Source organism: Xyrauchen texanus, chromosome 28 (assembly GCF_025860055.1).
Source record: "Xyrauchen texanus isolate HMW12.3.18 chromosome 28, RBS_HiC_50CHRs, whole genome shotgun sequence".
Classification (NCBI taxonomy): Eukaryota; Metazoa; Chordata; class Actinopteri; order Cypriniformes; family Catostomidae; genus Xyrauchen; species Xyrauchen texanus.
The window spans coordinates 35,072,179-35,099,053 of NC_068303.1; the positions used below are offsets into that span (position 1 = coordinate 35,072,179).

The 26,875-nt window shown below is 37.9% G+C and overlaps 1 protein-coding gene across 1 annotated transcript; it reads right to left on the reverse strand.

The window, feature by feature from the left end:
• Positions 1–1,892: 1,892 nt before the first annotated feature.
• spint1b (serine peptidase inhibitor, Kunitz type 1 b) lies at positions 1,893–26,661 on the reverse strand. The gene is made up of 10 exons (XM_052095950.1): positions 26,018–26,661; positions 24,213–24,370; positions 22,386–22,527; positions 10,244–10,414; positions 10,050–10,088; positions 7,853–7,978; positions 7,719–7,766; positions 4,051–4,221; positions 3,888–3,953; positions 1,893–2,856 (listed from the first exon to the last, which is right to left on the reverse strand). The coding sequence occupies exons 1-10, from the start codon at positions 26,412–26,414 to the stop codon at positions 2,669–2,671; spliced, it is 1,506 nt and encodes a 501-aa protein (XP_051951910.1). The 5' UTR covers positions 26,415–26,661; the 3' UTR covers positions 1,893–2,668.
• Between the last annotated feature and the right edge of the window lie 214 nt (positions 26,662–26,875).

Here is a 26,875-nt window from a genome sequence, read left to right on the forward strand (position 1 = left end):
TAAACGATTGTGATTGGACCATCCTGACCAACGTTTTGAAAAGTAAAGCAACATGTGACAACACGGACCGACGTCCCGTTTTCATACAGCGATCTAAATAATAATTCACACCCGAATAATGACTTGAATGCCCCTTCAGTAAACATACACAATGGCGTGTTAAAGTTTTTTTTTTTTTTTTATCATTATCATGCCCGACTAATTATTGACAACTTTCGGGACAAAAAACGCCGTTGTATACTATTATATCGGATTATTCTACTTTTATGTACAGTTTCGTGCTTCCCTTTTGTCATTTTTATATCTATAGTTATCCAACATCTATAGTTGAAGTCAGAAGATTACATACACCTTAGCCAAATACATTTAAACTCTTTTTTTTTTTTTTTACTATTCCTGAAATTTAATCGTAGAAAACTTTCCCTGTCTTTGGTCTGTTAGGACCATAACTTTATTTTAAAAATGTGAAATATCAGAACAATAGAGAGAATTATTTCTTTCAGCTTTTATTTCTTTCATCACATTACCAGTCCGTCAGAAGTTTACAATTTGTTAGTATTTGGTAGCATTGCCTTTATATTGTTAAACTTTTTGGGTAGCCTTCCACAAGCTTCTCACAATAAGTTGCTGTAATGTTGGCTCATTCCTCCAGACAGAACTGGTGTAACTGAGTCAGTTTGCTCACACATGCTTTTTCAGTTCTGCCCACAAATTTTGTATCAGATTTAGGTAAGCACTTTGTGATGGCCACTCCAATACCACTACTTTGGGGGGAAGCTTGGCGTCATTGTCCATTTGGAAGACCCACACAAAATTATGCTGTCACCCCCATGCTTCACGGTTGGGATGGTGATCTTCGGCTTGCAAGCCTCACCCTTTTTCCTCCAAACATAATGACGGTCATTGTGTCCAAACAGTTACATTTTTGTTTCATTAGACCAGAGGACATAAGATCTTTGTCCCCTTGTGCACTTTCAAACAATAGTCTGGCTTTTTTATGGTGGTTTTGGAGCAGTGGCTTCTTTGCTGAGCAGCCTTTCAGGTTATGATGATATAGTACTTGTTTTACTGTGGATATAGATACTTGTCTACCCGTTTTCTCCAGCATCATCACAAGGTCCTTTGCTATTGTTCTGGGATTGATTTGCACTTTTTGCATCAAACTACATTCATATCTAGGAGACAGAATGCATCTCCTTCCTGAGCAGTATGATGCGTGGTCCCATGGTGTTTATCCTTGTGTACTATTGTTTGTACAGATGAACGTGGTACCTTCAGGTGTTTAGAAATTGCTCCCAAGGATGAACCAGAGTTGTGGAGGTCCACAAGTGTTTTGAGGTCTTGATGTCAAGCAAAGATGCACGGAGTTTGAAGCCTTAAAATACATCCATAGGTACACCTCCAAACAGAAGCTAACTGGCTAATTGTCTAAAGGCTTTACATAATTTTCCAAGCTGCTTAAAGGCCCAGTTAATTTAGTGTATGTAAACTTCTGACCTGCTGGAGTTGATTGATTTGATTAAAAGTGACGCAATCTGTCTGTAAACAATTGTTGGAAAAATTACTTGTGTCATGCACAAAGCAGATGTCCAAAACTAGTTTTCTAATATTAAATCTGTGGAGCGGTTAAAAACTTTGTTTTAATGACTTCAACCTTAGTGTATGTACATTTCTGACTTCAACTGTACATTCGTCAAACCTTCGATGCTCTGTGGGAGTCCTGTGGATGGCGCTACTGTATTGCTTCAAAGAACAACAAAGCTCTAACTGTGCAAATCTACGTAAGCTTATGTAATTGTAATTGCATCGCTTTCATAACTTTAACAAAAACGAAATGCTTATTTAATAGAAAAGATGTTGTAAAAAATGCCACTGTAATATCATAGAAATTATTAAGGTCTTTTTAATACACACATACATAGAGAAAATATGGCAGACATTTTAAGTTCAGTGCAACAAGAACTCCACGTTAAAGTACTCGTGGTTTCAAGGTACAAATAATAGAAACATTTCCACATATATTCTACATATAAACATTGAAATAAGTCAAACTATACAACTATATTTAATTGAAAATGTAACACATATTAATAAGAGTAATGTTTTAAAAAAACCCACTTCCCTTGAAAGCATTTAGAATGATAAAATATGGCTTATGAGTTATAAAAAGTAAATAAAAGCTCTTTTTGGTTTGAACTAAACCATTAGCAAAAGTAGGAAAACTAGGGACAAGACTCACAGAGTGCTTCAAGAAAGCACAATGTCAAATTCTCATTAAGTAAACGACCCTTGTTTGGAGTGATAGACATCAAATTTCTGCTTTACAAACTTTCTCTACCATTTCTCAAACACAAGCACACAGACGTTTTCCTTTAGGTGCATTAAAGTCCAGCATGCTCAAATGGCTATGCCTGGGTTAAATAGGGTTGGGCCCTGATCAGTCTAACACTTAAACAGTATACAAATGCTATAAATGCCCTTAACCCCGATTAAACCTGAGACTAAAGACTGGTCCGATGACCAAACATGTGTAATTTGGCTTCATGTGAGGTCAGAAGTTATTTGTAAATAATTTCTGTAAATACGAGTTCCAATGACACATCATGCACTGCAGTCAGCCTAAATCATTAGGAGTGGCAGACCAGTGATTTTTAACATTATTGTGGATTCATGCTTTGGCAGTGGTGCTGTTATAGACTAGATGATCATCATCCTCATTATAGACAACTGGAGGACTGGTGGTGGCCACACGCTGATGGTGTTGGTTTTTTCTTCTGCTCTTTAGGTAACAGTAACCCAACACAGCCAGAACGGCCATGATGGCCACAGCCACAACCACAGCCAAGGCAACAGAGGCTAAGAGACAATAAGGTAAACATAAGTATACATATTGCAACAAAACAAGTATCTTACCTTTTTTTTTTTTTTTTTATTGTATCCCCTTTTGTCCCAGTTTGGAATGCCTAATTCCCACTACTTAGAAGGTCCTCGTGGTGGAGCGGTTACTCACCTCAATCCGGGTGGCAGAGGACAAGTCTCAGTTGCCTCTGCTTCTGAGACAGTCAATCAGCTTACATTTTCTTACATTTTATCACATGGCTTGTTGTGCATGACACCACAGAGACTCACAGCACAGGAGGCTCATGCAACTCTCCACGATCCACGCACAACTTACCACACAACCCATTGAGAGCGAGAACCCCCAATCGTGACCACAAGATTGTTACCCCCTGTGAATCCATCTTCCCTAGCAAACGGGCCAATTTGGTTGCTTAGGAGATCGTGGCTGGAGTCTCTCAGCACGCCCTGGATTCAAACTTGTGACTCCAGGGGTGGTAGTCAATGTCAATACTCGCTGAGCTATACAGGCCCCCAAAACCAGTCTATCTTGATCATTTATTTGGTTAAATAACCAGAAAAACCAAAATGGGAGTTTTGTGGCTATAGCTAGTATTTAAAGTTGACAAATGAAATTTTTGTAGATATAAGCCATTAAAATTTACAGTTTCTCTTTAAGGAAAATGGAAAAAATACTGATGAGATCCTTAACTACAGATTTTTGTCCAAACAGATGCTTTCTTGAATGTTCCTCCACCTAATACTACAGTAGATGCAAATGACTAACAAGGAGCAAACCATAGTTCATGGCTGTGAAATAACTAAAGCCTACTGGATTAAAATGTACATTTACTTTAAGGCACAATTACTATTATTTGAATACTTTTTCTTAGTTACTCTAAACATTATTCTAAATATCTAAAAGTAAAATGTTTAACAAACATGATAAGAGTAAATGAGAGGAAGATATATAGCCTTAAACTTACAAAAAAAATCCTAAATTTCAAAAGGACAACATTTTTATTAAAACTGCAAAATCAAAAGATTACCTGACTGGCTTTCCCCTAGGTCTCCATCATCCCTAAAAAATAATCCTCTGGCGAACACATCATTTTCTACAAAGACAGAAATCAGTAACATACATCAAATCTAAACTTCAGCCATGATCACTTAAATATATAAAAAATGTTTATATTTCAGTGCTATTCACACCTGTGACACCAGAGCAGTTGTTCATGCAGGCGTCTGTGTTCTCAAAGTTATTCTCATTGCCGTCACAGCCACCATAGGTGAAGTTTTGGCACTTTTTGATAAGAGGGTCGTAGTACCAACGAGTAAAACTGGCTCGACAATGGCCTGTAACGGGCGGTTCAGCACAGAAGGCTATACCAATATGACAGAAAAGAGGGGTTAGGAGAGAACTACAATTTAAAAGTGATGTAGAAATTAGCAATATGTGATACACAAGCCATTACAAAATGTTGCTTCAGGCAAGGGAACATCTGAAAAATAGATTAATTTACTTAATACAACAATTAATGCATTTGCATGCTAAGGTGCAACTGCTCATATAAAATTAAGATCAACACAATTTGCTGTTGAAATCTGATGATAAATGAAAAATATTTTCATGTAGTAGCAATAATAGATGGTAAGAAATATCAAAGGCATAGTACACCCAAAAATAGAGTATTTAAATGTTTTAAATATTTAAAGTTGCTGTAAGCGATTTAAGCCGTTCTAGTATTTCCACAAATGGATCCGTTGGATTAGCCACTTATTTAATTTATATCTTTCAGGGAGTAGGAGATACCTTTCCATGAAGGAAAACAAATAATAATAAAAAAAATGGCTTACTGCACCTTTAAGTTGTTGCAAATTTAAAAATGAAAACATTACATTATTTCCCAAAAATTGCAAGCATCATTGAAGGCTTCATACACCATATTTGAATATAGACAAATGCAAAATGCAAATGCCCTATGATCAGTATTGGGTGTAATCTGACTGCTTTTCAAAAAGTAGTGTAACATTACATATTGAATAATTTTTCTAAAATAATATTATGTAGAATGCATTCAAAACATACATTTTGTTCTTATGTGCATTATTATTGCCATTTCTGAGACAGCTAAAAAGGTGTGCACCCCCTAACGAGTCATTAAGGTGAATGAAAGTGTATGTTTGCGTGACAATGAACGAGGAAATAGACATTGTTGAATTCTCTGAGCAGAAAAAAAACTTTTCGTTAAAAAGTTCAGAAAGTACCTTAAAAGTAATCTGAATGCGATTACTTTTCCACTAACATAATCAGAAAAGTAATCAGATTACAATTTTAGTTTTAAAAAATAGTAATTTGTAGTGGATTACTATTTTAAATTATTTCCCCAACATTGCCTATAATTAATGACTTTTGTTGTATTATTCCTAGTTTTGAAGTCACTTTGGGAAAAAACGTCTGCTAAATACATAGATGAGCTAAAACATTAATCACCACCTGCATAGTATGCTGTTGGTCCTCCGTGTGCTGCCTAAACAGCACCGACCCCCCTGAAGATGTTCTGTGGTATCACAAAGACATTAGCAGCAGATCCTTCAAGTCCTGTAAGTTGTGAGGCAAAGCTGCCAAGGATCGGGCTTGTTGGTCCAGCACATCCCACAGGTTCTCAGGATAGAGACCTGGGGAATTTGAAAGCCTGGGGAATTTGAAAGCCTGGGGAATCTGAAAGCCAGGGCAACACGTTGAACACTTCATCATGTTCCTCAAACCATTCCCAAAACATTTGTGCAGTGTGACAGAGGGCACTATCCTGCTGAAAGAGACCACTGCCATCAGGGAATACCATTGCCATGAAGGGGTGTACCTGGTCTGCAACGATGTTTAGTTAGGTGACACGTGTCAAATTGACGTCCACATGAATGGCTGGACACAGGGATTCCCAGCAGAACATTGCCCAGAGCATCACACTCCCTCTACCGGCTTGTTGTCTACCCAGTTTATCCTGGTGCCATCACTTCACCAGGTAAATGGCGCACACGTACACGGCCATCCACATGATTAAAATGGGACTCATCGGACCAGTCAACCTTCTTCCACTGCTTCAAGGTCCAGTTCTGATTGCTCACGTGCCCAATGTAGATGCTTTTGATGGTGAACAGGGGCCATCATAGGCACTCTGACCAGTCTGCCGCTATGCAGCCCTACATGCAGCAAGGGTGCGATGCTCTGTGTGTTGTGACACATTCCACTTATAACCATCATTAAAATGCTCTGTGTCTTGTGCCATAGTAGACCTTCTATCGGTTCGAACCAGACAGGATAGTATTTGTGGCCCTCGCGCATCAATGAGCCTTGAGTGCCCAACACCCCGTCGCCGGTTTGTGGTTTGTCCCTCCTTGGACCACTGTTGGTACTCACCACTGCTGACCGGGAGCACCCCACAAGCCTTCGTCGTCCGGCCACAACAATTAGGCTCCTGTCAAAGCCACTTAGGTCTTTACTCCTGCCCATTTCTCCTGCATTCAACACATTGACTACGAGAACTGATTGTTCGCTTGCCATCTAATCTCCCAGACCTTGATATGTGGCCTTGTTCGGAGATAATGCACTTTACCTGTGACTGGTCAATGTTTTGGCTCATCCGTATATATAAAAGTAAATGTAAAATTTAAAGAGTATGATTTTTAAGAGCAGCAACAGAAGGGGAGATTTTATTCTGCGAATAACAACAAATACTGGTCTGATCCTCACACAGCTATTTTATGTCTTCAGCAGACTTGGATTGTAGTGCACAAGTAATATGGACCACTTTTATTGTGCGTTTTTGCCATTTTTGGAGCTCGACAGCATCCTTTCTGATTCAATTTCATTGTATGGAAAAGAAGCAGCCATTCTAGACATTCTGCGAAAAATATTTTGTGTTCAACGAAGAAAGTCATCCCGGTTTGAAATGACACAAGGAAGAGTGCATTTTTGGTGAACTATGTAGACATTTAATCACAGTCCCCATGTCATCACATCCGGCTCCAAATAGTAGAGTAATCAAACCATAGCCCATAGTTCTGTTTATGGACAGTCGGAGGTTTTTATAAATAAATGAACTTGAATTAACTTGTAAGAAAACATCAAACATTTAAATAGTTTTTTTGGCTCAACACAACACTATATGTGTCTTATCTTCTAATTTAATGTGTAATAGTATCGGAGCAAGGTGATTATAAGGTCAAAGTTTTCCTGGTTCATGAGGAGCCTTTTCAGTGAATTCCTGTTCGGGTTACTCCCAGAGGATTAAGGTGCTTAACTCAAGTCTTACGATACCATGTTTAAGTCTATTAATGCTATTGTTTTCACTATTTGCGCCATGTTAATCTCCCGTTTGTATTTTAAATATAATGTAGTTGTAGACACTGACATCATCTCTATTTTAGTTTTTACACTTGCCTTTATTTACATTGCATTCGGATGCCAGTGAATGCTATTTTCACTAATCAGACTCTGGGATGGGATTTTTTTTTTTATTTGAACATTTTTAAATAAATCTTAAAAAGGTACATGAAAAGCAATGTGATTATTAAAATCGCTCATACTCTGTAAAATCTTTACTCTTAATAGAAGTATTTTTGAGACAAACTGTATACCGTTGTCTTGTTTAGTGTTCATTAAAGAATCGGAATGTTCTAGTTGCCATTGAAACAGACTGCATGGAAGTTGTTTATACGCTGCAAAGTGATGTGTGATAAAGGCCTATTCCTAAAGGGTGACAAGAAATTACTCTCCCCATCAGCCTGAATGTTTTCAACATTGAGAAAATTGTATGACCTTTAAAGGTCATACAATGGTAGGTAGAACATACAATACCTTGGCATAGCATAAAACTCACCATTTTGGTTGACATGAATTTGAAGAAGTTGAGACAGGCTGCTATTCACTAAAACGTAAAAGATAAAATACATATTAAACCATGTGTACATGCCATGAGGTGCGTGTGTGTCTGGTTAGGTTAGAGTATCTCACATCGCTCACAGCTCTCCTCATCAGTACCGTCACTGCACTGCCTCTGCCCATCACACTCGGACTCCTTCTTCACACAGCAGTTGTTGGAGCATTTGAACTTGTCTTCTCCACATGGATGATTGCAGTCTGTATCATAAAGACACACACAAAGACAAAACCACAGAATGAGGCATCAAAATCAAGCTTGAAGTGAATCTCATGAAACAACATCTCAACATGTCTAGGTCATACTGTAAAAATAAGAAAGAAAAAAGGGAAACAGCATTCGAGGGCACTGACAATGGAAGTGAATAGGGCAAATCCATGAATGCTAAAATACAGTTTCACAACTAGCCACCAGATGTAAACATAACACACATTATATTTTTTTTACAGATATTATGTTTTTGTTTGTAATCCACATAATGCCACAAATGCTGTCGATTGAGCTCTACTTGCATTGAATGCGGAACATTCTTTTAAGAAAATAAGGCCTATTTCACTGTTGGGTAAGTTACTCAATTAAACTAAAATAATTATACTCAATATAATTCCTACTCTATAGTTGTTATTAGATTATTGACATTACAGATAACTTCATCAGAAAAGTAAATCACATTACCAAATTACTTTTAAGTCACTTTCTAAAACATGTCACAGAAAAGTGTTTTTTTGTGTTTCTGCTAAACATATTCAAAACAATATCTTTATTTCCTTCTTGTTCGTCGTCACAAAATGTGAACAGATGTACATATTAATGTAATTCATGGTTTCAAATGTATTTTACAAATATATTATTTTAGAAATGTGTAACTTAAGTAATTAAAATTAACATCATTGAAAGTCAGCAACTGTAATCTGATTGCAAGAATTGTAATGTAAAAGTAATGAGCTACACTACTTTTAGTACCAAGCATTTAATAATTAATAGGGCTGTCGATTTAACGCATTAATTTGGTGCAATTATATTTAAAAAAATGTTACACAATTAATCATGCCCCCACACCATAATACGGAATGAATATTCCTTATATCTGAGCAATTCTAGCATGTAGTACCACGTATTTTCTCCAGGGGGCAGTAAGTGAAACTCCAGCTTTATAGGAAATGTGCAGTTTACACAGACAGAGAACAAATCACACTTACCAACAGCAGACAGCATAAGATGAGACCAAGTTCTTGCGTTCAAACACAACTTGGAGCACAAATCCGAACGCAGGGATCTCAATACGCGTTTAAGTTTCAAACTTAGTTTAACTTGACACAGTGATCTAAAAACAGTTTGTTTATGACGCAGGTGTACATTGACATGTTCTTCAACAATCCCTAAAAATAAATCTCAGACTGACTGACGAATTAAGTTTCAAAATGGATCGCTGTGAACTGTAGACCAATGATGGTCTTATGTTCAATAATATGGAAGTAAACAATATCTTGTATTGCATGCAAAAATAATGTTATGCATTTAGATGATCTATACTTTTTTTAGAATATTTAATTTATTTACATTTTAAATATAACAATTTATAATGATTTAATCATATATATATATATATATATATATATATATATATATATATATATATATATATATATATATATATATATATATATATATATATATATTTACAATAATTAAATATATGATTAAATCATTATAAATTGTTATATTTAAAATGATTTAATCATATATTTAATCATATATTTACAATAATTAAATATATGATTAAATCATTTTAAATATAACAATTTATAATGATTTAATCATATATTTAATTATTGTAAATTTAGAGGATTTCTCAGCAAATATTTATGTATGTGATTAATTCGATGAATTAATCAGCATACCATGTAATTAAATTGATTCATATTTTAATCGTCCGTTAGGATGTACGCCTGGTGCTGCCCTCCTCCTCGTCACAACATCCCATTTATAAATTAATCACTAAATTCACAACATATACTTAATATTACAATTTACATCTGCACAAACAATGAAGCAAATGAACAGATGAACTTGAAAATATAATAACATAAAATGCATAACTTGCATTATGAATACGTTGTTTCGTGAAAACCATGCTACACGCAATGCAATATACTAAACAAAATACATTATTACTATTATTAGATTCTAATGAGAATGACTCAAATGATAAAAAAAAAAAATAGGATTCCTTTTCTCTTGTATATTTGTCTGAGGGTAAAGGGAATTTACCTTCAGTCTCCCCTTTTCTCGCTTCTCCACCTGGTTTTACTGTGGAAAGACAACATTTAAGTGTGTACAGACATTATTTAGTGAAGGACTGTGAGAAATTGATGATTTCATAAGGAAATTACTTTGAACTAACAAAAGACCATGATGAACATTAGACTCATCTACACCACACCCTGCTATGAGGCTTGTCTTACCTATTGTGTTTTTACAAGCATTGGTACACTCCTCCTCAGAGAGATAGTTGTTGTTATTCTCCTTACAGCCTCCAAATATGAACGCTTCACACTTGCTGGATGCAGCATTGTAATGCCAACGAGGAAATGATCCTCGGCAGGGGCCAACCTTTTTTGGCACCAAACAGTGACCTAGTGGGACAAATCAAATTGTTGGTGTTTTAATTTCATTCTGATAACTTGAATATCATGGGGATCAGAATACACTGATTCATCCCTGGTGTGACGTTCAAAGGAATGCATTGGATTTAGATTTGATTTAAATTTATTTTCACAGCAAATATACACCTAATTATTCAATTAGAAAATAGCCAACCTTTCCGAAACAATCAGAGTTATGGTCTCATTTTCCTTGGCACAGCACAAATTTTGCAGGTGAAATAGTCATCTCAATGGGAATCATCGCAATGAAGAATCTGATTTTGTATGGGGTTCAAGTTTGGTAAACGTCGACACACGAGAATTTGCCGTATTGACAAATAGAAAGTTGCTTGATTTGTGCTTTGAACACAGCTACACTGAATATTCATATTGGACAAGGATAACTTTAGCGTTGAGTATCTTTTTAACTTCAGTATGCAGCATTGAACAGAGGCTGCTTAGCAATTCGTTTTTTTTGCTCGTTTCACACATGCTTAACACGCCTTGTTCCCCCACAAAATTGAGCTGTGCAAAGGTACACGTGAAGGTGCTTTTATCGTTCATGTCCATAGCACAAATGGTGCGGGATGAGTTACACATCGAAGTTTAATACTTAAGACTCTAATATACTAGAGCTAAATTTAGAAAATAAAACCAGGCCAAAAAGTTTGTTGCAGTGGTTCAAAACAGTCCACCAGTGCAAGTTAAGGAAAAATATTGGTTGGGTGGGTGCTGGCTGTGATGTCAAGAAAATCATGAATATTAATTAGGATATGCTTTACTGTTTTGATGAATCGTCATTATTGATGACCACCAATTCAATTTTAAATTTCATAACTTTAAGCCTATATCTGCAACCGTTTGTCCTAGGATTTTGTTAGTCTGTGTGTAAATGCATGGATCAACAATTTTCTACACACCTTGTGATACAGTTTTTGCCTCTAGTACATGGAGTACCCAGTTTTAATCCGCACTAATATAGGCTAACTTTTTATTTTAATAACCAAGATTACATCTGTACTTCAGTGGATGTATATCATAAATCGGAACATATTTGTTTGCATCTTGCTTTGCGATTTAACTGCACAAGCGAGTAGTGAAAGAGGAGCAAATAGAGTGAGAGTCTGTGTGCATGAGAGAACGTTACCACTGTCACCCAGCATCACTTATAACAGCTGCACTCATAACATTCAAAATAACACATTTCAACAGACATGAACAAAACTCATACTCAAGAACTTGCAATGTTTCCTCTGCATTAGACACTTAAAGCGATTTCAAAAAGTGGTTGGGACAAAATTGGCACAAGCAAAAAGTGGACAGATCCCACCCGTCCCTCCCATAAATGACACCTGTACGTGTATAGCATGTTAGCGCATTAGCGCCATGAATCCACAATGTAAAGATGACAAATTACACATTAGTGATGTCTTGATACAATTTTTGAATACTTCCTTTTCGGTACTCTCCAATACAAATTTTTTGGTAAACCTTTCCTAAATGCAACATTTTTGTGATATAAAGTGCAGCATAACAGAGCATCACAGATGTGAGATACAGGCCTTTATCACATTCCACCTGTTGTCACATCCGGCTCCGAACATTAGCGTAACCAAACATCGCCCATCGATTTGTCTATGGACAATCGCAGTTTTTATCAAATTAAGCCAACTTGGATGCACTTGGCAGTAAACATCACACGTTTAATAGTTTCTTTAGAGTAACTCAGCACTTCACCTTATGTTATCTAGCACTTTAATGCGAAATAGTATCGGAGCAAGGCGATTATCAGCGCAAAGTTTTCCCAGTTCACGAGGAGCAGCGCACACTGTTCAGCTTACTCCCAGAGGATTATTGTGCTCAACTCAAGTCCGAAGAGACAGCGTTTAAGTGTTTTAATGTCGTTTTCACTATTGCAGCATGCTCATCTCTTATTTGTGAATATAATACAGTTGTAGACACTGGGACGGTTTCATCTCTATGTTTTATCTGGAAAGTATTCACAGCGCTTCACTTTTTCCTTATTTTGATATGTTTCAGCCTTATTCCAAAATTGACTAAATTCATTATTTTCCTAAAAATTCTACAAACAATACCCCATAATGACAACGTGAAAGAAGTTTGTTTGAAATCTTTGCAAATTTATTAAAAACAAAAATCACACATACATAAGGATTTACAGCCTTTGCTCAATACTTTGTTAAAGCACCTTTGGCACAAATTACAGCCTCAAGTCTTCTTGAGTATGATGCTACAAGCTTGGCACACCTATTTTTGGGCAGTTTCTCCCATTCTTCTTTGCAGGACCTCTCACGCTCCATCTGGTTGGATGGGGAGTGTCGGTGCACAGCCATTTTCAGATTTCTCCTGAGATGTTCAATCGGGTTCAAGTCTGGGCTCTGGCTAGGCGACTCAAGGACATTCACAGACCTGTCCCGTAGCCACTCCTTTGTTATCTTGGCCGTGTGCTTAGGGTCGTTGTTCTGTTGGAAGATGAACCTTCGCCTCAGTCTGAGGTCAAGAGTGCTCTGGAGCAGGTTTTCATCAAGGATGTCTCTGTACATTGCTGCATTCATCATTCCCTCGATCCTGACTAGTCTCCCAGTTCCTGTCGCTGAAAAACATCCCCACAGCATGATGCTGCCACCACCATGCTTCACGGTAGGGATGGTATTGGCCAGGTGATGAGGTTTCCTCCAGACATGACACTTGCCATTCAGGCCATAAGAGATCAATCTTTGTTTCATCAGACCAGAGAATTTAGTTTTTCATGGTCCGAGTCCTTCAGGTGCCTTTTGGCAAACTCCAGGCAGGCTGTCATGTGCCTTTTACTGAGGAGTGGTTTCCATCTGGCCACTCTACCATACAGGCCTGATTGGTGGAATGCTGCAGAGAATTTTGCACAATAGGTCCCCTTTAACGTTATGAACTTGTGTAATAACATGAGCTGTCAATGTTGGAAATTTTAATGTCAACAACACCTTAAAATATATATATATGCAGAATTACATGCTGTTGTGTGCCTTTTACTGAGGAGTGGCTTCCGTCTGGCCACTCTACCATTGAGGCCTGATTGGTGGAGTGCTGCAGAGATGGATGTTCTTCTGGAAGGTTCTCCTCTCTCCACAGAGAAATGCTGGAGCTCTGTCAGAGTCACCATCGGGTTCTCACCTGACTAAGGCCCTTCTCCCCCGATCGCTAAGTTTGGCTGGGCAGCCAGCTCTAGGAAGAGTCCTGGTGGTTCCAAACTTCTTCCATTTACGGATGATGGAGGCCACTGTGCTCATTGGGACCTTCAATGCTGCAGAAATTTTTCTGTACCCTTCCCCAGATCTGTGCCTCGATACAATCCTGTCTCAGAGGTCTACAGACAATTCCTTGGACTTGGTTTGTGCTCTGACATGCACGGTTAACTGTGGGACCTTATATAGACAGGTTTGTGCCTCTCCAAATCATGTCCAATCAACTGAATTTACCACAGGTGGACTCCAATAAATTTGTAGAAACATCTCAAAGATGATCAGTGGAAACAGGATGCACCTGAGCTCAATTTTGTGTGTCATGGCAAAGGCTATGAATACTTATGTACATGTGCTTTTTTCGTTTTTTTTTTTTTTTTATAAATTTGCAAAGATTTCAAACAAACTTCTTTCACGTTGTCATTATGGGGTATTGTTTGTAGAAGTTTAAGGAAAATAATGAATTTAATACATTTTTGAATAAGGATGTAACATAACTAAATGTGGAAAAAGTGAAGCGCTGTGAACACTTTCCAGATGCACTGTAACACTAACGATTTAACCATTTATTTTCTGTAATCAGACTCTGGGATGGAAATGTTTCTTTATTTGAAAATGGATCTCATATCATACATGGAGATTATATAAAGAAAAAACATGAAAGCAATGTGATCATTATAATCTCAAAGAGTCTGTAGAAACTTTACTCAGAATATCAGTTTTTTTTTTTGTGACTTACTGTATACACTTGTCTTGTTCTAATGCTCTTTAATGTGTAAATGTACTCTTGTTTGTATTATATTCTTGCATTCCTCTCATAAAAACCTCCTTAAACTTTGTGAAGTGGTCCCTGCTCACATCCCATTTAAAATAATAAAAAACATGGCACTGTACTTCATTGTAGTAATGAGTAATAATTGTAAGTTGAGGTAGGTCTGTTTAAAATGAAGTATTTGAGATGAATTGCACAAAAAATAGGCCATAATAATTATGCGATATGGGCACTGCCATTGAAACAGACTGCAGAGGAAGATGTTTTATGCTACTACAGCCGTGGACAAAAGTATTGGCAGTGACATAAATTTTGTGTTTTTCAAAGTTTGCTGCTTCAGTATTTGTAGATAATTTTTTTCACATGTTTCTATGGTATACTGGAAAACAATGATAAGCGTTTCATGAGTTTTAAAGTTTCAATTTGCTCTGGCATGCTGGATATCAGCTTCTGGGCCAAATCCAATTCATTCTTACCTTATTAGTGCTCGGAGTTGATCATAATATGTGGGCTTCTGCTTGTCCACTCGCCTTTTGAGGACTGACCACAGGTTCTCTATGGGATTATGATCCGGGGAGTTGCCTGGCCACGGATCCAAAATTTCAATGTAATGATCTCCGAGCCACTTCATTATCACTCTTGCCTTGTGACAAGGTGCTCCATCATGCTGGAAAATGCACGGATCATCACCAAATTGCTCCTGGATCGTTGGGAGAAGTAGCTCTTGCAGGACGTTTTGATCCCATTCTTTATTCATGACAGTGTTTTGGGGCAGAATTTTGAGAGAGCCCACTCCCTTGGATGAAAAGCAACCCCACATTGGATGGTCTCAGGATGCTTCACTGTTGGCACGACACATGATAGCATTCACCTTTTCTTCTCCGGACTATCGATTTTCCAGTTGTCCCAAACAGTCGGAAGGGGGATTCATCAGAGAAAATAACTTTGCAACAGTCTTCTGCAGTCCAATCCTTGTACTTCCTGCAGAATTTCAGTCTGTCCTTGATGTTTTTCTTGGAGAGAAGTGGCTTCTTTGCTACCCTTCTTGACACCAGGCCATTGTCCAAAAGTCTTCGCCTCAGTGTACGTGCAGATGCACTCTGCACCAACCTGCTGCCAATATTGAGCAAGCGCTGCACTGGTGGTGACACGATTCCATAGCTGACTCCTCAGGAGGAGACGGCCTTGGTGCTTGCTGGACACTCTGGGACACCCTGAAGCCTACTTCACTGCAGTTGAACCTCTCTCACTGAGGTAAATGGTTCTTTCAGGTGCAATATTCTTTGCAGCACGTTCCTTGCATGTGAGGCCATTTTGATGCAAAGCGATGATGGCTGTCCGTCTTTCTTTAGAGTTAACCATTGCTAACAAGAACACAATGATTGGAAGCACTTCTTCCCTCCTTTTATAACAATCAGTCTGCTCTTATAATCTAATCAGAATGATAGCGTGATTTCACCTGACTGTACTTGTTCACATTTCCCAAATGCTGCTGATATGATTAGTGAAATGATGTTAGCTGGTCATTTTGTGCCAGGGCCAAAAAACTGTGAAATTTGGGTTTTTGTGAGGATAATTTTTTTTGCAATTATTTAAAATGCAGATGATCACTCTACACAATAATTTAGAAACAATGTTAATCAACACCACAACAACTGAAGCTGAAAACCTTGCAAAACATAATTTATGTCACTGCCAATCATTTTGGCCGTGGCTGTAGGCAAATCTTCTGCTCTGCGAACGCGGAAGTGTGATAATGGCCTAATGCTTAAATATAATAAAATTACTATTGATTTATTATTATTATTATTATGTAGTAGTAGTAGTAGTAGTAGTATTACAGTGAATATTACATAACTACAGTCGTGATATATTTGTCAAACCTTTTCTCAATTTAAACTGAGCTTTTATTTTGGCAGAAGCTTTTATTTTAAAGCCCTTTTTGTTTTGGTGTGTTGACAGTAGCTTCTCACTTCCGGAAAAGCAGGTCACTACATGAGCCAATGTGATTATTAAACTCCAAAGGCTGCTTTTTAATTAAATAAATATGTAGTCTGTATGTTCCTTGCACTACAAAGTGATTTAGCACTCTGCTTGCTGTAATTTGCTACAAAAATGGCCTGCAATGCTCATGATGGTGTTTTCCATGTATGAGCCAAGGAGCTCTAAAAGGTGTCGGCACAACACTGGCTCCACACATTCACAAGTGCTCACATTTGAAGTATGCAGCACATGCAAACTATATATTTATCTCATTAAATCACACCCTTTGTGGATTAATAATCACATAAGGACATAACATGATTTTTGCACTGAATGTTTAAGTAATGTCTTTCGTACGTCAGATGGTATTAGATTTTGGTATCAGATTACGAGTGCGGTATCAAACCCAATTCCGATACCAGTATATACCACGTTCCGATACCAGTTATAACTAGGGCTGTCGATTTGACGCGTTAATTCAGTGCGATTAATTTTACAAAAAGAACGCGTTAAAAAAAATGAACGCATTTAAATCACACTTTCCCCAGACCATAATTTCGAAGATTCCTGAGAAATGCAAGCTTGTAGTACCACCTGATTACTCCAGAGGGCAGTAAGTGAAACTTCAGCTGTGTGAAGTTTATACAGTGAAGAAAACACTTCAGTAGGCGTTCTTGCGTTCAAAACACTCGAATGGATATCAAGATATGTTTAAAGATTGAGTATTAAACTATATTGAACTTGACACAGTGACCTAAACATTTTTATGTTTATGATGCAAAGCAACAGACACTACACAAGAAATGTCTGAGATTCGGAAATTACCCATAAATATCTAACCACAAATAAAATCAAAATAAATTTTCACTTATTTTGGAGTTGTCCCTACTCGACTTGTTGTTGGTCCGATTTCTGCAAGATTGTTAGAGATCATATCATTCCCAGCTTTAAGCTTTGTTTTGAAAATGTTTTATTAGTTTTAGCAATGACATGTCTCTCCATAAGGAATATTATTTGATTACTGTTCTGTTCGATTAATTATGTAATTAATTACACGGGACACAATGTAATTAATTCGATTACAAATTTTGTATCGATTGACAGCTCTAGTTATAACACATTTTAAATGTCAAATTAGTTAAAGTTTTACATGTAGTCTTATACATCTCAAATTGAAATGCTCTTCTAAATGCCTCCCCCAGCCTTGGCCAGTATCTGAATGTTCATAAATGGTATACCGTTGCTCGACTGTTCAACCTTATTCCGAGCAAAGAACGGAACGTTTTTTCGTCAGTGTAAACGAGCCTTTAGAGTTAGGGGTTGTTTCAATCAAATCTAATAAGAAAAATAAGAAATGGACAGCACTCTTCAAGTAAATACACACAAATACAAATTAGTAATGGGAGGAGTAAAAGAAATCAGTGTATAGACTGTACAGTGGAATATTGTATGTTGATCTGGATAACATGATATGACATGCCCATTAGGTTTCATCTTGGAAAGTTCATTGTAAAGTTATTGCTGAAACAGGCACATGGGATCAACGGTTTTGGCACATGTTCAAATCGTGGAGGCGTACACAAAGCTTTCCGGGATTGTTTGCATTGATGCACCTAGTAGGTATTTTGAATTGTATCATTCATGAACCTATAGTTTCTCCACAGCTTAAGAGAGAAAAACATTCATAAAATTCTTATCTCAGTAAAATATTTATAGACACCATAAATCAGGGTGTGTTAAATATGGGAGACTTCCTAAATTTGCAGCGCTTTGGTTCTTCAGGACACGGACTGACAATCACTGCCATAGAGGACCTTAGAAGCCCCATTCTCATAACAGAGCCCAGGACAACGTTCCTAGTTGTCCTCCACTTAGGACAGCTGTGCCACAAATAAAGACACACTGACACACACTTTAAGGGTCTAAGCAAGCACTAGGTAGAATCAAATTTCTATAACAATAGAGCTCAGTGTCTAAACAGTAGTCTATCACTTTGCGCAAGCTCTTCAGATATGTTGAGCTATTGTGCACATTTGGGAGTTGCAGGTTCAAAATCTGGCCTGCTTTGCATCCTGATCCCATTCCCCCCTCTCCTCTTAATAATTTTCTTCTCTTTAGGATTGTGGGTACTGTGGTTCCTTCCCTGGGAATTTGGCTATTGAGCATTTTTTTCATTTTTTCATTTATTTAATTAGGTTGAAATCACACCGACTAGTAGCTTCTTGAGAAGCATTTTGTCTGTTATACTGGACAATTAGTTTTTTAGCCAGAAGATTATGCTAAACTTATCTAACTTTTAAGGTATGCGTTGTCAATTAGAGGCTAGTTTAGAGCAATTCTAATGGAGTTTAAGGCACTTTGTTGCTAATTTAAGGTTTGACTTAAATTAGCAATTAGCACTGAAGCAGCAGCCCTCCTCCTGTGAAGATGCGAAGTCAATTGAGCAAGGACAACGATAAGGCGCTATCCACTCTCTCATCTCTCTGCAATAACACATCTTTCTAATATTATGCCATTACGGCCGCTAATCACTTTTTGGTCATCTATCGACCTCCAGGTCAACAAGACGTCTTCATCGAAGAGCTAGATGTGCTGCTATTCTCATTTCCCATGAACGGCACTCCACTGGTGGTGACAAACCTCAAGCCCAATAACCCTCTTGTTAATTCTCTGCATATTTCTGACCATTTCTTCATCCAGTTCTCGGTCACCTTCCCTTCCTGCTTACCACTCACTCCACCTCTGGTTTCCTTCCACCATAACCTCCATTCTCTCTAACCCAATCACTTCTCATCTCTGCATCCTTTCCTTTCACTATTCACTTATCTTCACTTGCTACACAAGCTACAAATGCACTTTACTCAACATTAACTTGTTACCTTGTTAGGGTCTGTACTCTTACCTCTAGCCAGTATGTCACACCTTCTAGTCTCTGACTGTCAGAGACAATTCATGACCACCGTACTAAGCTCAGGGCTGCAGAGATGAAGTTGTGCAAGTCAAAAGAACCTGCTGACCCGAGCGAGTATCAATCTCTTCTTTCCCATTTCTCCTCTAATGTTTCTGCTGCTACGGTTGACTATTACCAAAATGCTATCAGAAACACTTTAGATTCCCCAAAAATATTTGTAACTTTCTCCTCTCTATACTTCCCCACCTTCTCCCACTACTAATTTGACTGCTGATGATTTCGCTCCTTTCGCCACCACAAGCAGCCAGTTCTCTATACCACACACCCCTAACCAGTCTCTATCCACATATCATCCTCTGTTCTCCTCTTTCTCTTGGAGACTGATGTCTAAAAAGTGCTTCTTTCAAACAGTCCTACCACATGCCCCATTAAAATGATCCCCTCCCGTTTTCAGCAAACTGTCTCTCCATCAATCTTGCCTGCACACACACACATCATAAACACATCTCTTACAACTGGAAAGTTCCCTAACACATTTAAGCAGGATCGAGGAACCCCACTGCTCAAAAAACACATACCCCACAGTAATTGATAACTACAGATCAGTCTCTCTTTTACCTTTCCTTGCTATAACTCTTGAGAGGGTTGTATTCAACCAGTTGTCTGCTTTTTTTCCACTGAACAACCTACTCAAAAGAAATCATGTTTGGATTCAGAGAAGGACACCATAGAGACTGCCCTCTTGTCAGTAGCTGAAACCCTTGCCTACTCCAAATCATCGGTCCTTATTCTCCTTGATCTATCTGCTGCTTTTGACACAGTGAATCACCAGATCCTCTCGTCCACCTTCTTCGACATGGCCATCACAGGACCTGCACTTGGATGGTTTGAGTCATCCCTCACAGGCAGATCCTGAAGAGGAGAGGTTTCAAAGTCACGTCAGACAATGGTGTTTCAGACAATGGTGTTTCTTAGGGATCAGTGCTTGGACCACTTTTCTTCTCGATCTACACTACATCACTCATACACTACATTAATGATAACTAATCATTAAGGCACATGGCTTAACCTACCACTGGTTTACAGATGATACACAGCTCTACCTGTTGTTCCAACCTGAGAACCCCATCGTCTGAGCTTGTATCTCTGCCTGCCTTTCGGAGATCTCAGCCTGGATGAAAGAACGCCACCTTCAGCTCAAACTCGCCAAGACATTACTCCTAGCAAACCTGTCTATTGTCCACAACCTTACAATTCATCTTGGTTCAACTACACTAGTGCTAACAAGGACATCCTGGAACCTGGGAGTGGTGGTTGACAACCAGCCCACATCTCATCAAGGTTCACACTTTACATGAGAACATAAGAATCAGACCTTTCATATCTGAATACGCTGCTCAGCTCCTTGTCTAAACTGTAGTCATTCTGATACTGAACTACTGCAATATTCTGTTAGCTGGCATCTCAGCCAGCACAATTAAGCCATTGCATCTGGTCTTCAATCAACCAAAGGTGGCTCATGTCACCCCCTCCCTGAATTCACTCCACTGGCTACCTGTAGCTGCCCACATCAAATTCAAGACTTTGACCTTCAGGGCAGCCAATGGAACATTACACCATTACTTCAACTCACTCCTCCAGGTCTGTGTCCCCACTCGCTCACTGTGGTTGATGAACAAGTGGTGCCTGGTGGTCCCAACGCAACGAGGGACAAATTTCACGATCATTCACCTCTGTACCTCTGTGGTGGAATGAGCTTCCAACATCCACCTGATCTGCTGAAATCATCTCAACATTAAAGAAACTATAAAAGCACTGGGATATATCACTGATTGTATCATGTTGCTCTGTGTTGGGGCGTTTCAGTCCAGAGCATGAAAGCGGTGGGGAGAAAATTTGTTTGACTTTGCCTCCAGGATTGGTCAGAGCATACTTTCGATCATCAGTGAGCAGAGCGAGCAAGGAGTGGTAAATAGAAAACCTGCTGTGGAGCTACAGTGGAGTAATTACAGAACACCTTGAGTGGGGTGGGAAAATTGCTGTTGCTCTACTCCACTCACATACTCTGTTCCAGTCTATCCAAAGCTTGATGAAAAACAAACTAAAAAACTGAAAAAACTAATTAAGCTTTTCAATAAGTGTGTTTACATGCACACCAATAGGCTGATAACTGCCAAAAAAAATCTAATAACAGGCAGGCAAGGCTTTTAAGGCATTAACATGACCTAGTTTGATGTTGTTGGCTTATTAAACATATTCAGTGTAAGATCGTGCATCTAAACAATGATCATAGACAATCTTAATAATCACAGAGTAAAAACTAGATTGAACGACCTTAAAGGGATGAATTGAAACTAAAATGTAAATAAAACTAATCAGGAAAACTCAAAACTATAATAACCCTGCTAGACATGGATGTGTCATATAAACACGAAGATTAGACAGTTAATAAAGAGCACAGTCATTTGATGATTTAACGGTTGCTAACACTGACCTAATTTACACTGACATTCACACGTTTTTAACTGTTTCTGTTGTCCTTCTTCCTCCCTGTGTCGGGAATGTGCAGGTTACAGAGGGGTGGGACTGCCATGAGTTAATCCGTCTAAAATGGATGGACTTATCAAAAGTCAGGGGATGTGTTGTCTGTGTTTAACCACAGCATGGCTTTCAATACACTGCAAAATTCTAGTGACTCACAGCTGTAACATGTCAAACCAGTTTTGCTCATTTGTAGAGGGAGCGGTAAAGCCTCTGACACACTAAAATTACAGAAAGAGTCTCCACAAACCAACAGTACTCCCATTACTGGAATTACACAAAGTTGTTTCTATGCCTATGACATTAGAAGTCTAAAATAGTTTTAAACAAAATTACTTTACAATTGTGCCAACTTAATATACTTATATATATATATATATTGTATAAACTTATAGTCGTCCCTGCATTGTATTGTAACATTGAAAAATATTCACTGCCCAATGAACCTCATTCATATGGGTAAAGGTGGGTTGCAAAAGCTGATCTGGGATGAGAGTGATCAAGTATAATACTCACGCTCCGACTGTTCAGGTGTGAGGACCAAGACAGTGACTTCATCAGAATCAGAATGCTCTGCTGAATCAGTTACGGTCAGTTTGAACTCATAAAGCCCAGGTATCAGATTTGACACCCTTATCTGGTCTGGTAGATTGGTTTTCTGTGGAGCAATTGTTTAGAAACACTTAGATCTTGGGTAGTAATCAAATTATGCCATAAAGTAGTGGTTCTCAACAGTGGTAGTCATGACCCAAAAATGGGTTGCAGGTCTGATGGAAAATCAATATTAAATGCAAATACTAAAAATGGAATTATCCATATAAATGTGCTTAGTTAGGATTTGGGATGTACTAGGGTGGTCCACTAATTGAATCGTCATCTAAGAATTGACTAGTTGATTAGTGGGGTCAACTACTAACATTAATATTTTTTAGTAGTGGTGGTTTTTAATGGGAGATGCAATTCTCAAATTAATTAAGGAGACACACATTTTTAGAGCGTTTTTGCGTGACGATAGCTTGTTGTGCTTAGGAGAGCATAAGGCCACGTTCACACTAATATGTTTATGTTTGAGAAGTACTATATCTTTATCTCTAAATCTTTATCTCTTTTTGGCCTTCTGTCCACACTGAGACAGCAATTTTGATGGCAAAAACTGAGCTTTTCGAAAACACTCTCCCAAGTGGATACATTTAAAAACACAGTCTTGCACATTTGTGAGGTGCTGTGGAAAGAAGTCTTTTGCTGATTCTGTCTGACATTACTTGAATAAATAGGTACAGTAAAAAAGGTTTAAACTGCTTTATGTTATGAGCTAGATATGTACCCATAATTTTATATTGCAGTTCTGCACTTTTGAATGCACAGCGAGGATCACCCTGCAGCACTTTGGTTGCATTGAGGGATAAAAGTGGTGTGTGTTTAGCAAATTACTGGCATTGAAATTAAATTCATTAAGAAACCCAAATTTGACAATTTTCCTATTCACCCTACAGCATGTCAGGTTCATAATAATTCAGCATATTTTTGGGCCTATATAGTTCATGTTAATCAGGGTCAGAGCCAGATGTTTTTCACAGGAGTGGCTGGACAGGGGGCAGAAATAAGTATGTTTTTGGGCAGCATTTTCATGTTGGTGTAGAAAGCAGAGGCGTGTAGATATAAAAATGGAGGGGAGTGGAGGTGTGAACCCTGGGACGGCGAGGTGCAGCAACCTTGTTGTGTCTGCATGTTAAGTCTCCAGTGTGTTGCAGTTGTACAGAGACGGTACCACCTCTGAAAAACTACATTGTGCCCAAGACAAAAAAAACGGCCAAAAAGGCAATTGCAAGTGGGGTGTCCATTTGGGTGGCTAGGCTTCGGTCCATGTTTTCCACGGCCACCCCCTAGCTCCACCACTGATGGTAATACACGCAATTTCCTATGTTTGATCTCAAGGACATTTTTGTTTAAATCGGTAGAATAAACAATTTTGGTACTTTGTTCATTTGCCACTCGATAACATATGTAATATCTGTCCCTGAAGCAAAACCTGTTGAGAACCACTGCCATACATAACACGCTGAGGAACTTGCTGAAAATTATCATTTATCTTCATTAAGATGGCAAGAAAGTTCACCCAAAATGAAAATTGTCAACATTTAGGCAGGCAGAATCAGTCACCAGTCACTTTCATTGTATGGGGGAAAAAATAGATGCATTGAAAGTCAATGGTAACTGATGTTCACTTTCCCCCTAAAATTGCCTTATGTGTTCCAGAGAAAATAGAAAGTCATATATGCTTGAAACAACAGAGTATATAACAATTTTGAATGATGATGCATTTCCCCACAGCAGGTTTAATACCTCAAACTTAACAGATTCATCTCCCCGGACGAGGGACCACTGGTATCTTAAGATCTTCTTATCATCCCAACTCTCAATGCCATTCAAGAAGACCTCCTTGTCGGGCTGGACCACTACGCTTGGCCCAGCATTGGCAACGGGAGGATTGTCCTTCCTAGCTGAAGAAAAACATATCAAAGTTCAGTATTAAAGGGCAATGAGTCATTTCTAAAGATTGTAGAAGACATTTCATAGTCAGAATCACTCTGATTGCAATAACAAGAGAACTTAAATCTTGTATAATGTAGGTGAATGCAATCAGTCTCTGAACGCTTGTAAATATGTACCATGGTAACCATTGTTTCTGCCAAAACACCATGGTTACTGCAGTTATTGTTTCTACAGAGAAAGGTAACTTGGTATTATCTACCACTTTCATCACTGTATCTATCTGAAAAAATATTTTAATCTTTAGAGACTAACCTGACAAAATAAAAGTATTAAAAAATTAAACACAATAATAGGATGATTCTGAAAGCTTTCTACACTGATTGAAGGAGATTTCATATAAATGCATTATGATTTGATGTAGTAGCTAACAATAATAGTATACTTCTAGTACTAGGACCAAACAGGTACAGAAGTGAAAAATATATATATTTTTTACATTATACCAAAGATTAATTTGGATAAATTTGTTACATTCATGGTGGAGATACAATACTGTGCAAAAGATGTTTCACAAAAACATTTGTCTTAAGATGGTTATTTATATCTTAAGCTTTAGTGTGTCAATAGGAAATAAATATTTTAGACTTGCAAACATTACTTTGAAAATAGAATAGAAGAACAGGGAGCCCTGTAACAGATTGCATGGTCCTCACAAAGCCCCCACTGAACATCGTGTCAGTCTGAGATTATATACAGAGACAGAAGCAATTGAAATATATAGAAGAACTGTGGTGAATTCAAGAAGCTTGGAGAATTGGTGCTGTTTTAAAGGCAAAGTTGGTCACACCAAATATTGATTTAGATTTTTTTTATGTTTACTGGTCTTTGTATGATGATTTCATAAATACAAAAGTATTGAGTTATGACCGGAGGACTGCTGGTTTTCAGGGTATAAAGAGAATATGTCATAATTATGCAATGAAATAATATACTATTAAAATTTTACATTTGTTCAATGTTCATTGCCAGGGATCATTTCTCATTTTACAGTGAAATTGTCCCATTTTCAAAACTAAGGAAAGGTAAAAATGTGTGACGTGTCCCATTCCTATGTCTCGAGCAGTGTTGGGTAAGTTACACTAAAAAGTAATTAATTACTAATTACTTCTTCTACAGTGTAATTACATTACTGTACTAATTACTTTCTAAAACCCTTATCAACCTCGACCAGATGAAAAATACAAGGAACATTTTCAGATAGAAATGAAAATGTTCTTTTAATTCTTTGAAAGAATTCCTACAAAATCAAATCAATTATTAATGAAAATTTTTTTGGGACAGTGTTAAATTAGAAAATATATTTTAACATTAGACGTAAAATTTCGACTTCAAAATTCCCTATTGTTTTTATTGTTCTATAGTCTATACAGAATTTAACGCAATTATTTCATAAGTAATTGTAATTAAATTACTGAAAATTGAACAGTAATCCCTTACTATTTTTCCTCAATGAAAAAGTCATTTAATAACAGTTATTAATTACTTAGTAATGCATTACACATATCACTGATCTGGAGTCACTGTACCATGGTATATTTTTGTGAGGGTAAACAGAACTCATCACAAAATGTACAATACAAAGAAGACATTTTTACCACGTATGTCTCCGCCCAGGTAATCCTCAAAAACTGAATCCTTGATATGACTCGAGTAGCCCTGTTTTTGTATGAATCTACAGGCATATCTTTGCTTATATACGCAGTTGAAGAGAAAGCAGTTTTTGACGGATCCCTCCTCTTCTCCGTGCTCTGTGAGGGCCAAGTTGCACGCGGACTCTCTACAGCACGCAGCGGTACACTCAGCCCTCGTAGCGACGCTCGGGTTCGCCAGGAAAGTTGCTCCGTCCTTTATCGACTCTTTCGGGTCCAGAACAAAATTTTTCCGACCAGTAATGAAGCTTTTCACACATTGTTCAGATGTGTCGGCTTGGGTCCCTCCTCCCAAAACAGCAGCGAGCAGAAGCAAGTTGAAAACAAAACAGCACGAACTCATTTCTGAGGGATTTCCAGGAATCCTGATGTCAGATGTGTTGCTGTGCTGTTCAGAAGACACTAGCCTACGACCAAAGACTATTAAACAAGTGTAACAAGTTAAACCGAACAAAAATACGGATGCTGATCATTCGCTTATCATCGTGTCCTGTCCCGAAGACTGTCTTAAATTATGGATTTATTTTCGACGGCTGCCCTTCAAGCACATTCGTCCGACTGTGTTTGTAAGCTCAGGTGTGTACCTGTGAAAGTGAGGAAGTAGGGCAGTGACGTAGCCTAGTTTATGGGTGTGGATCAAAACATATGTTATACCTACCTAGGCTGCGTCTGAAAACTGGAAAATGCTGCCTTCGGAGGGTGTATACGGATGTAAATAAGGTACTTTTCAAACTGTTCTGAGACCAGTTTCCTTAAGATTTCCAAAGTCTCTCTAGCAAGTCAGTCCACTGTCGGCCATTTTTT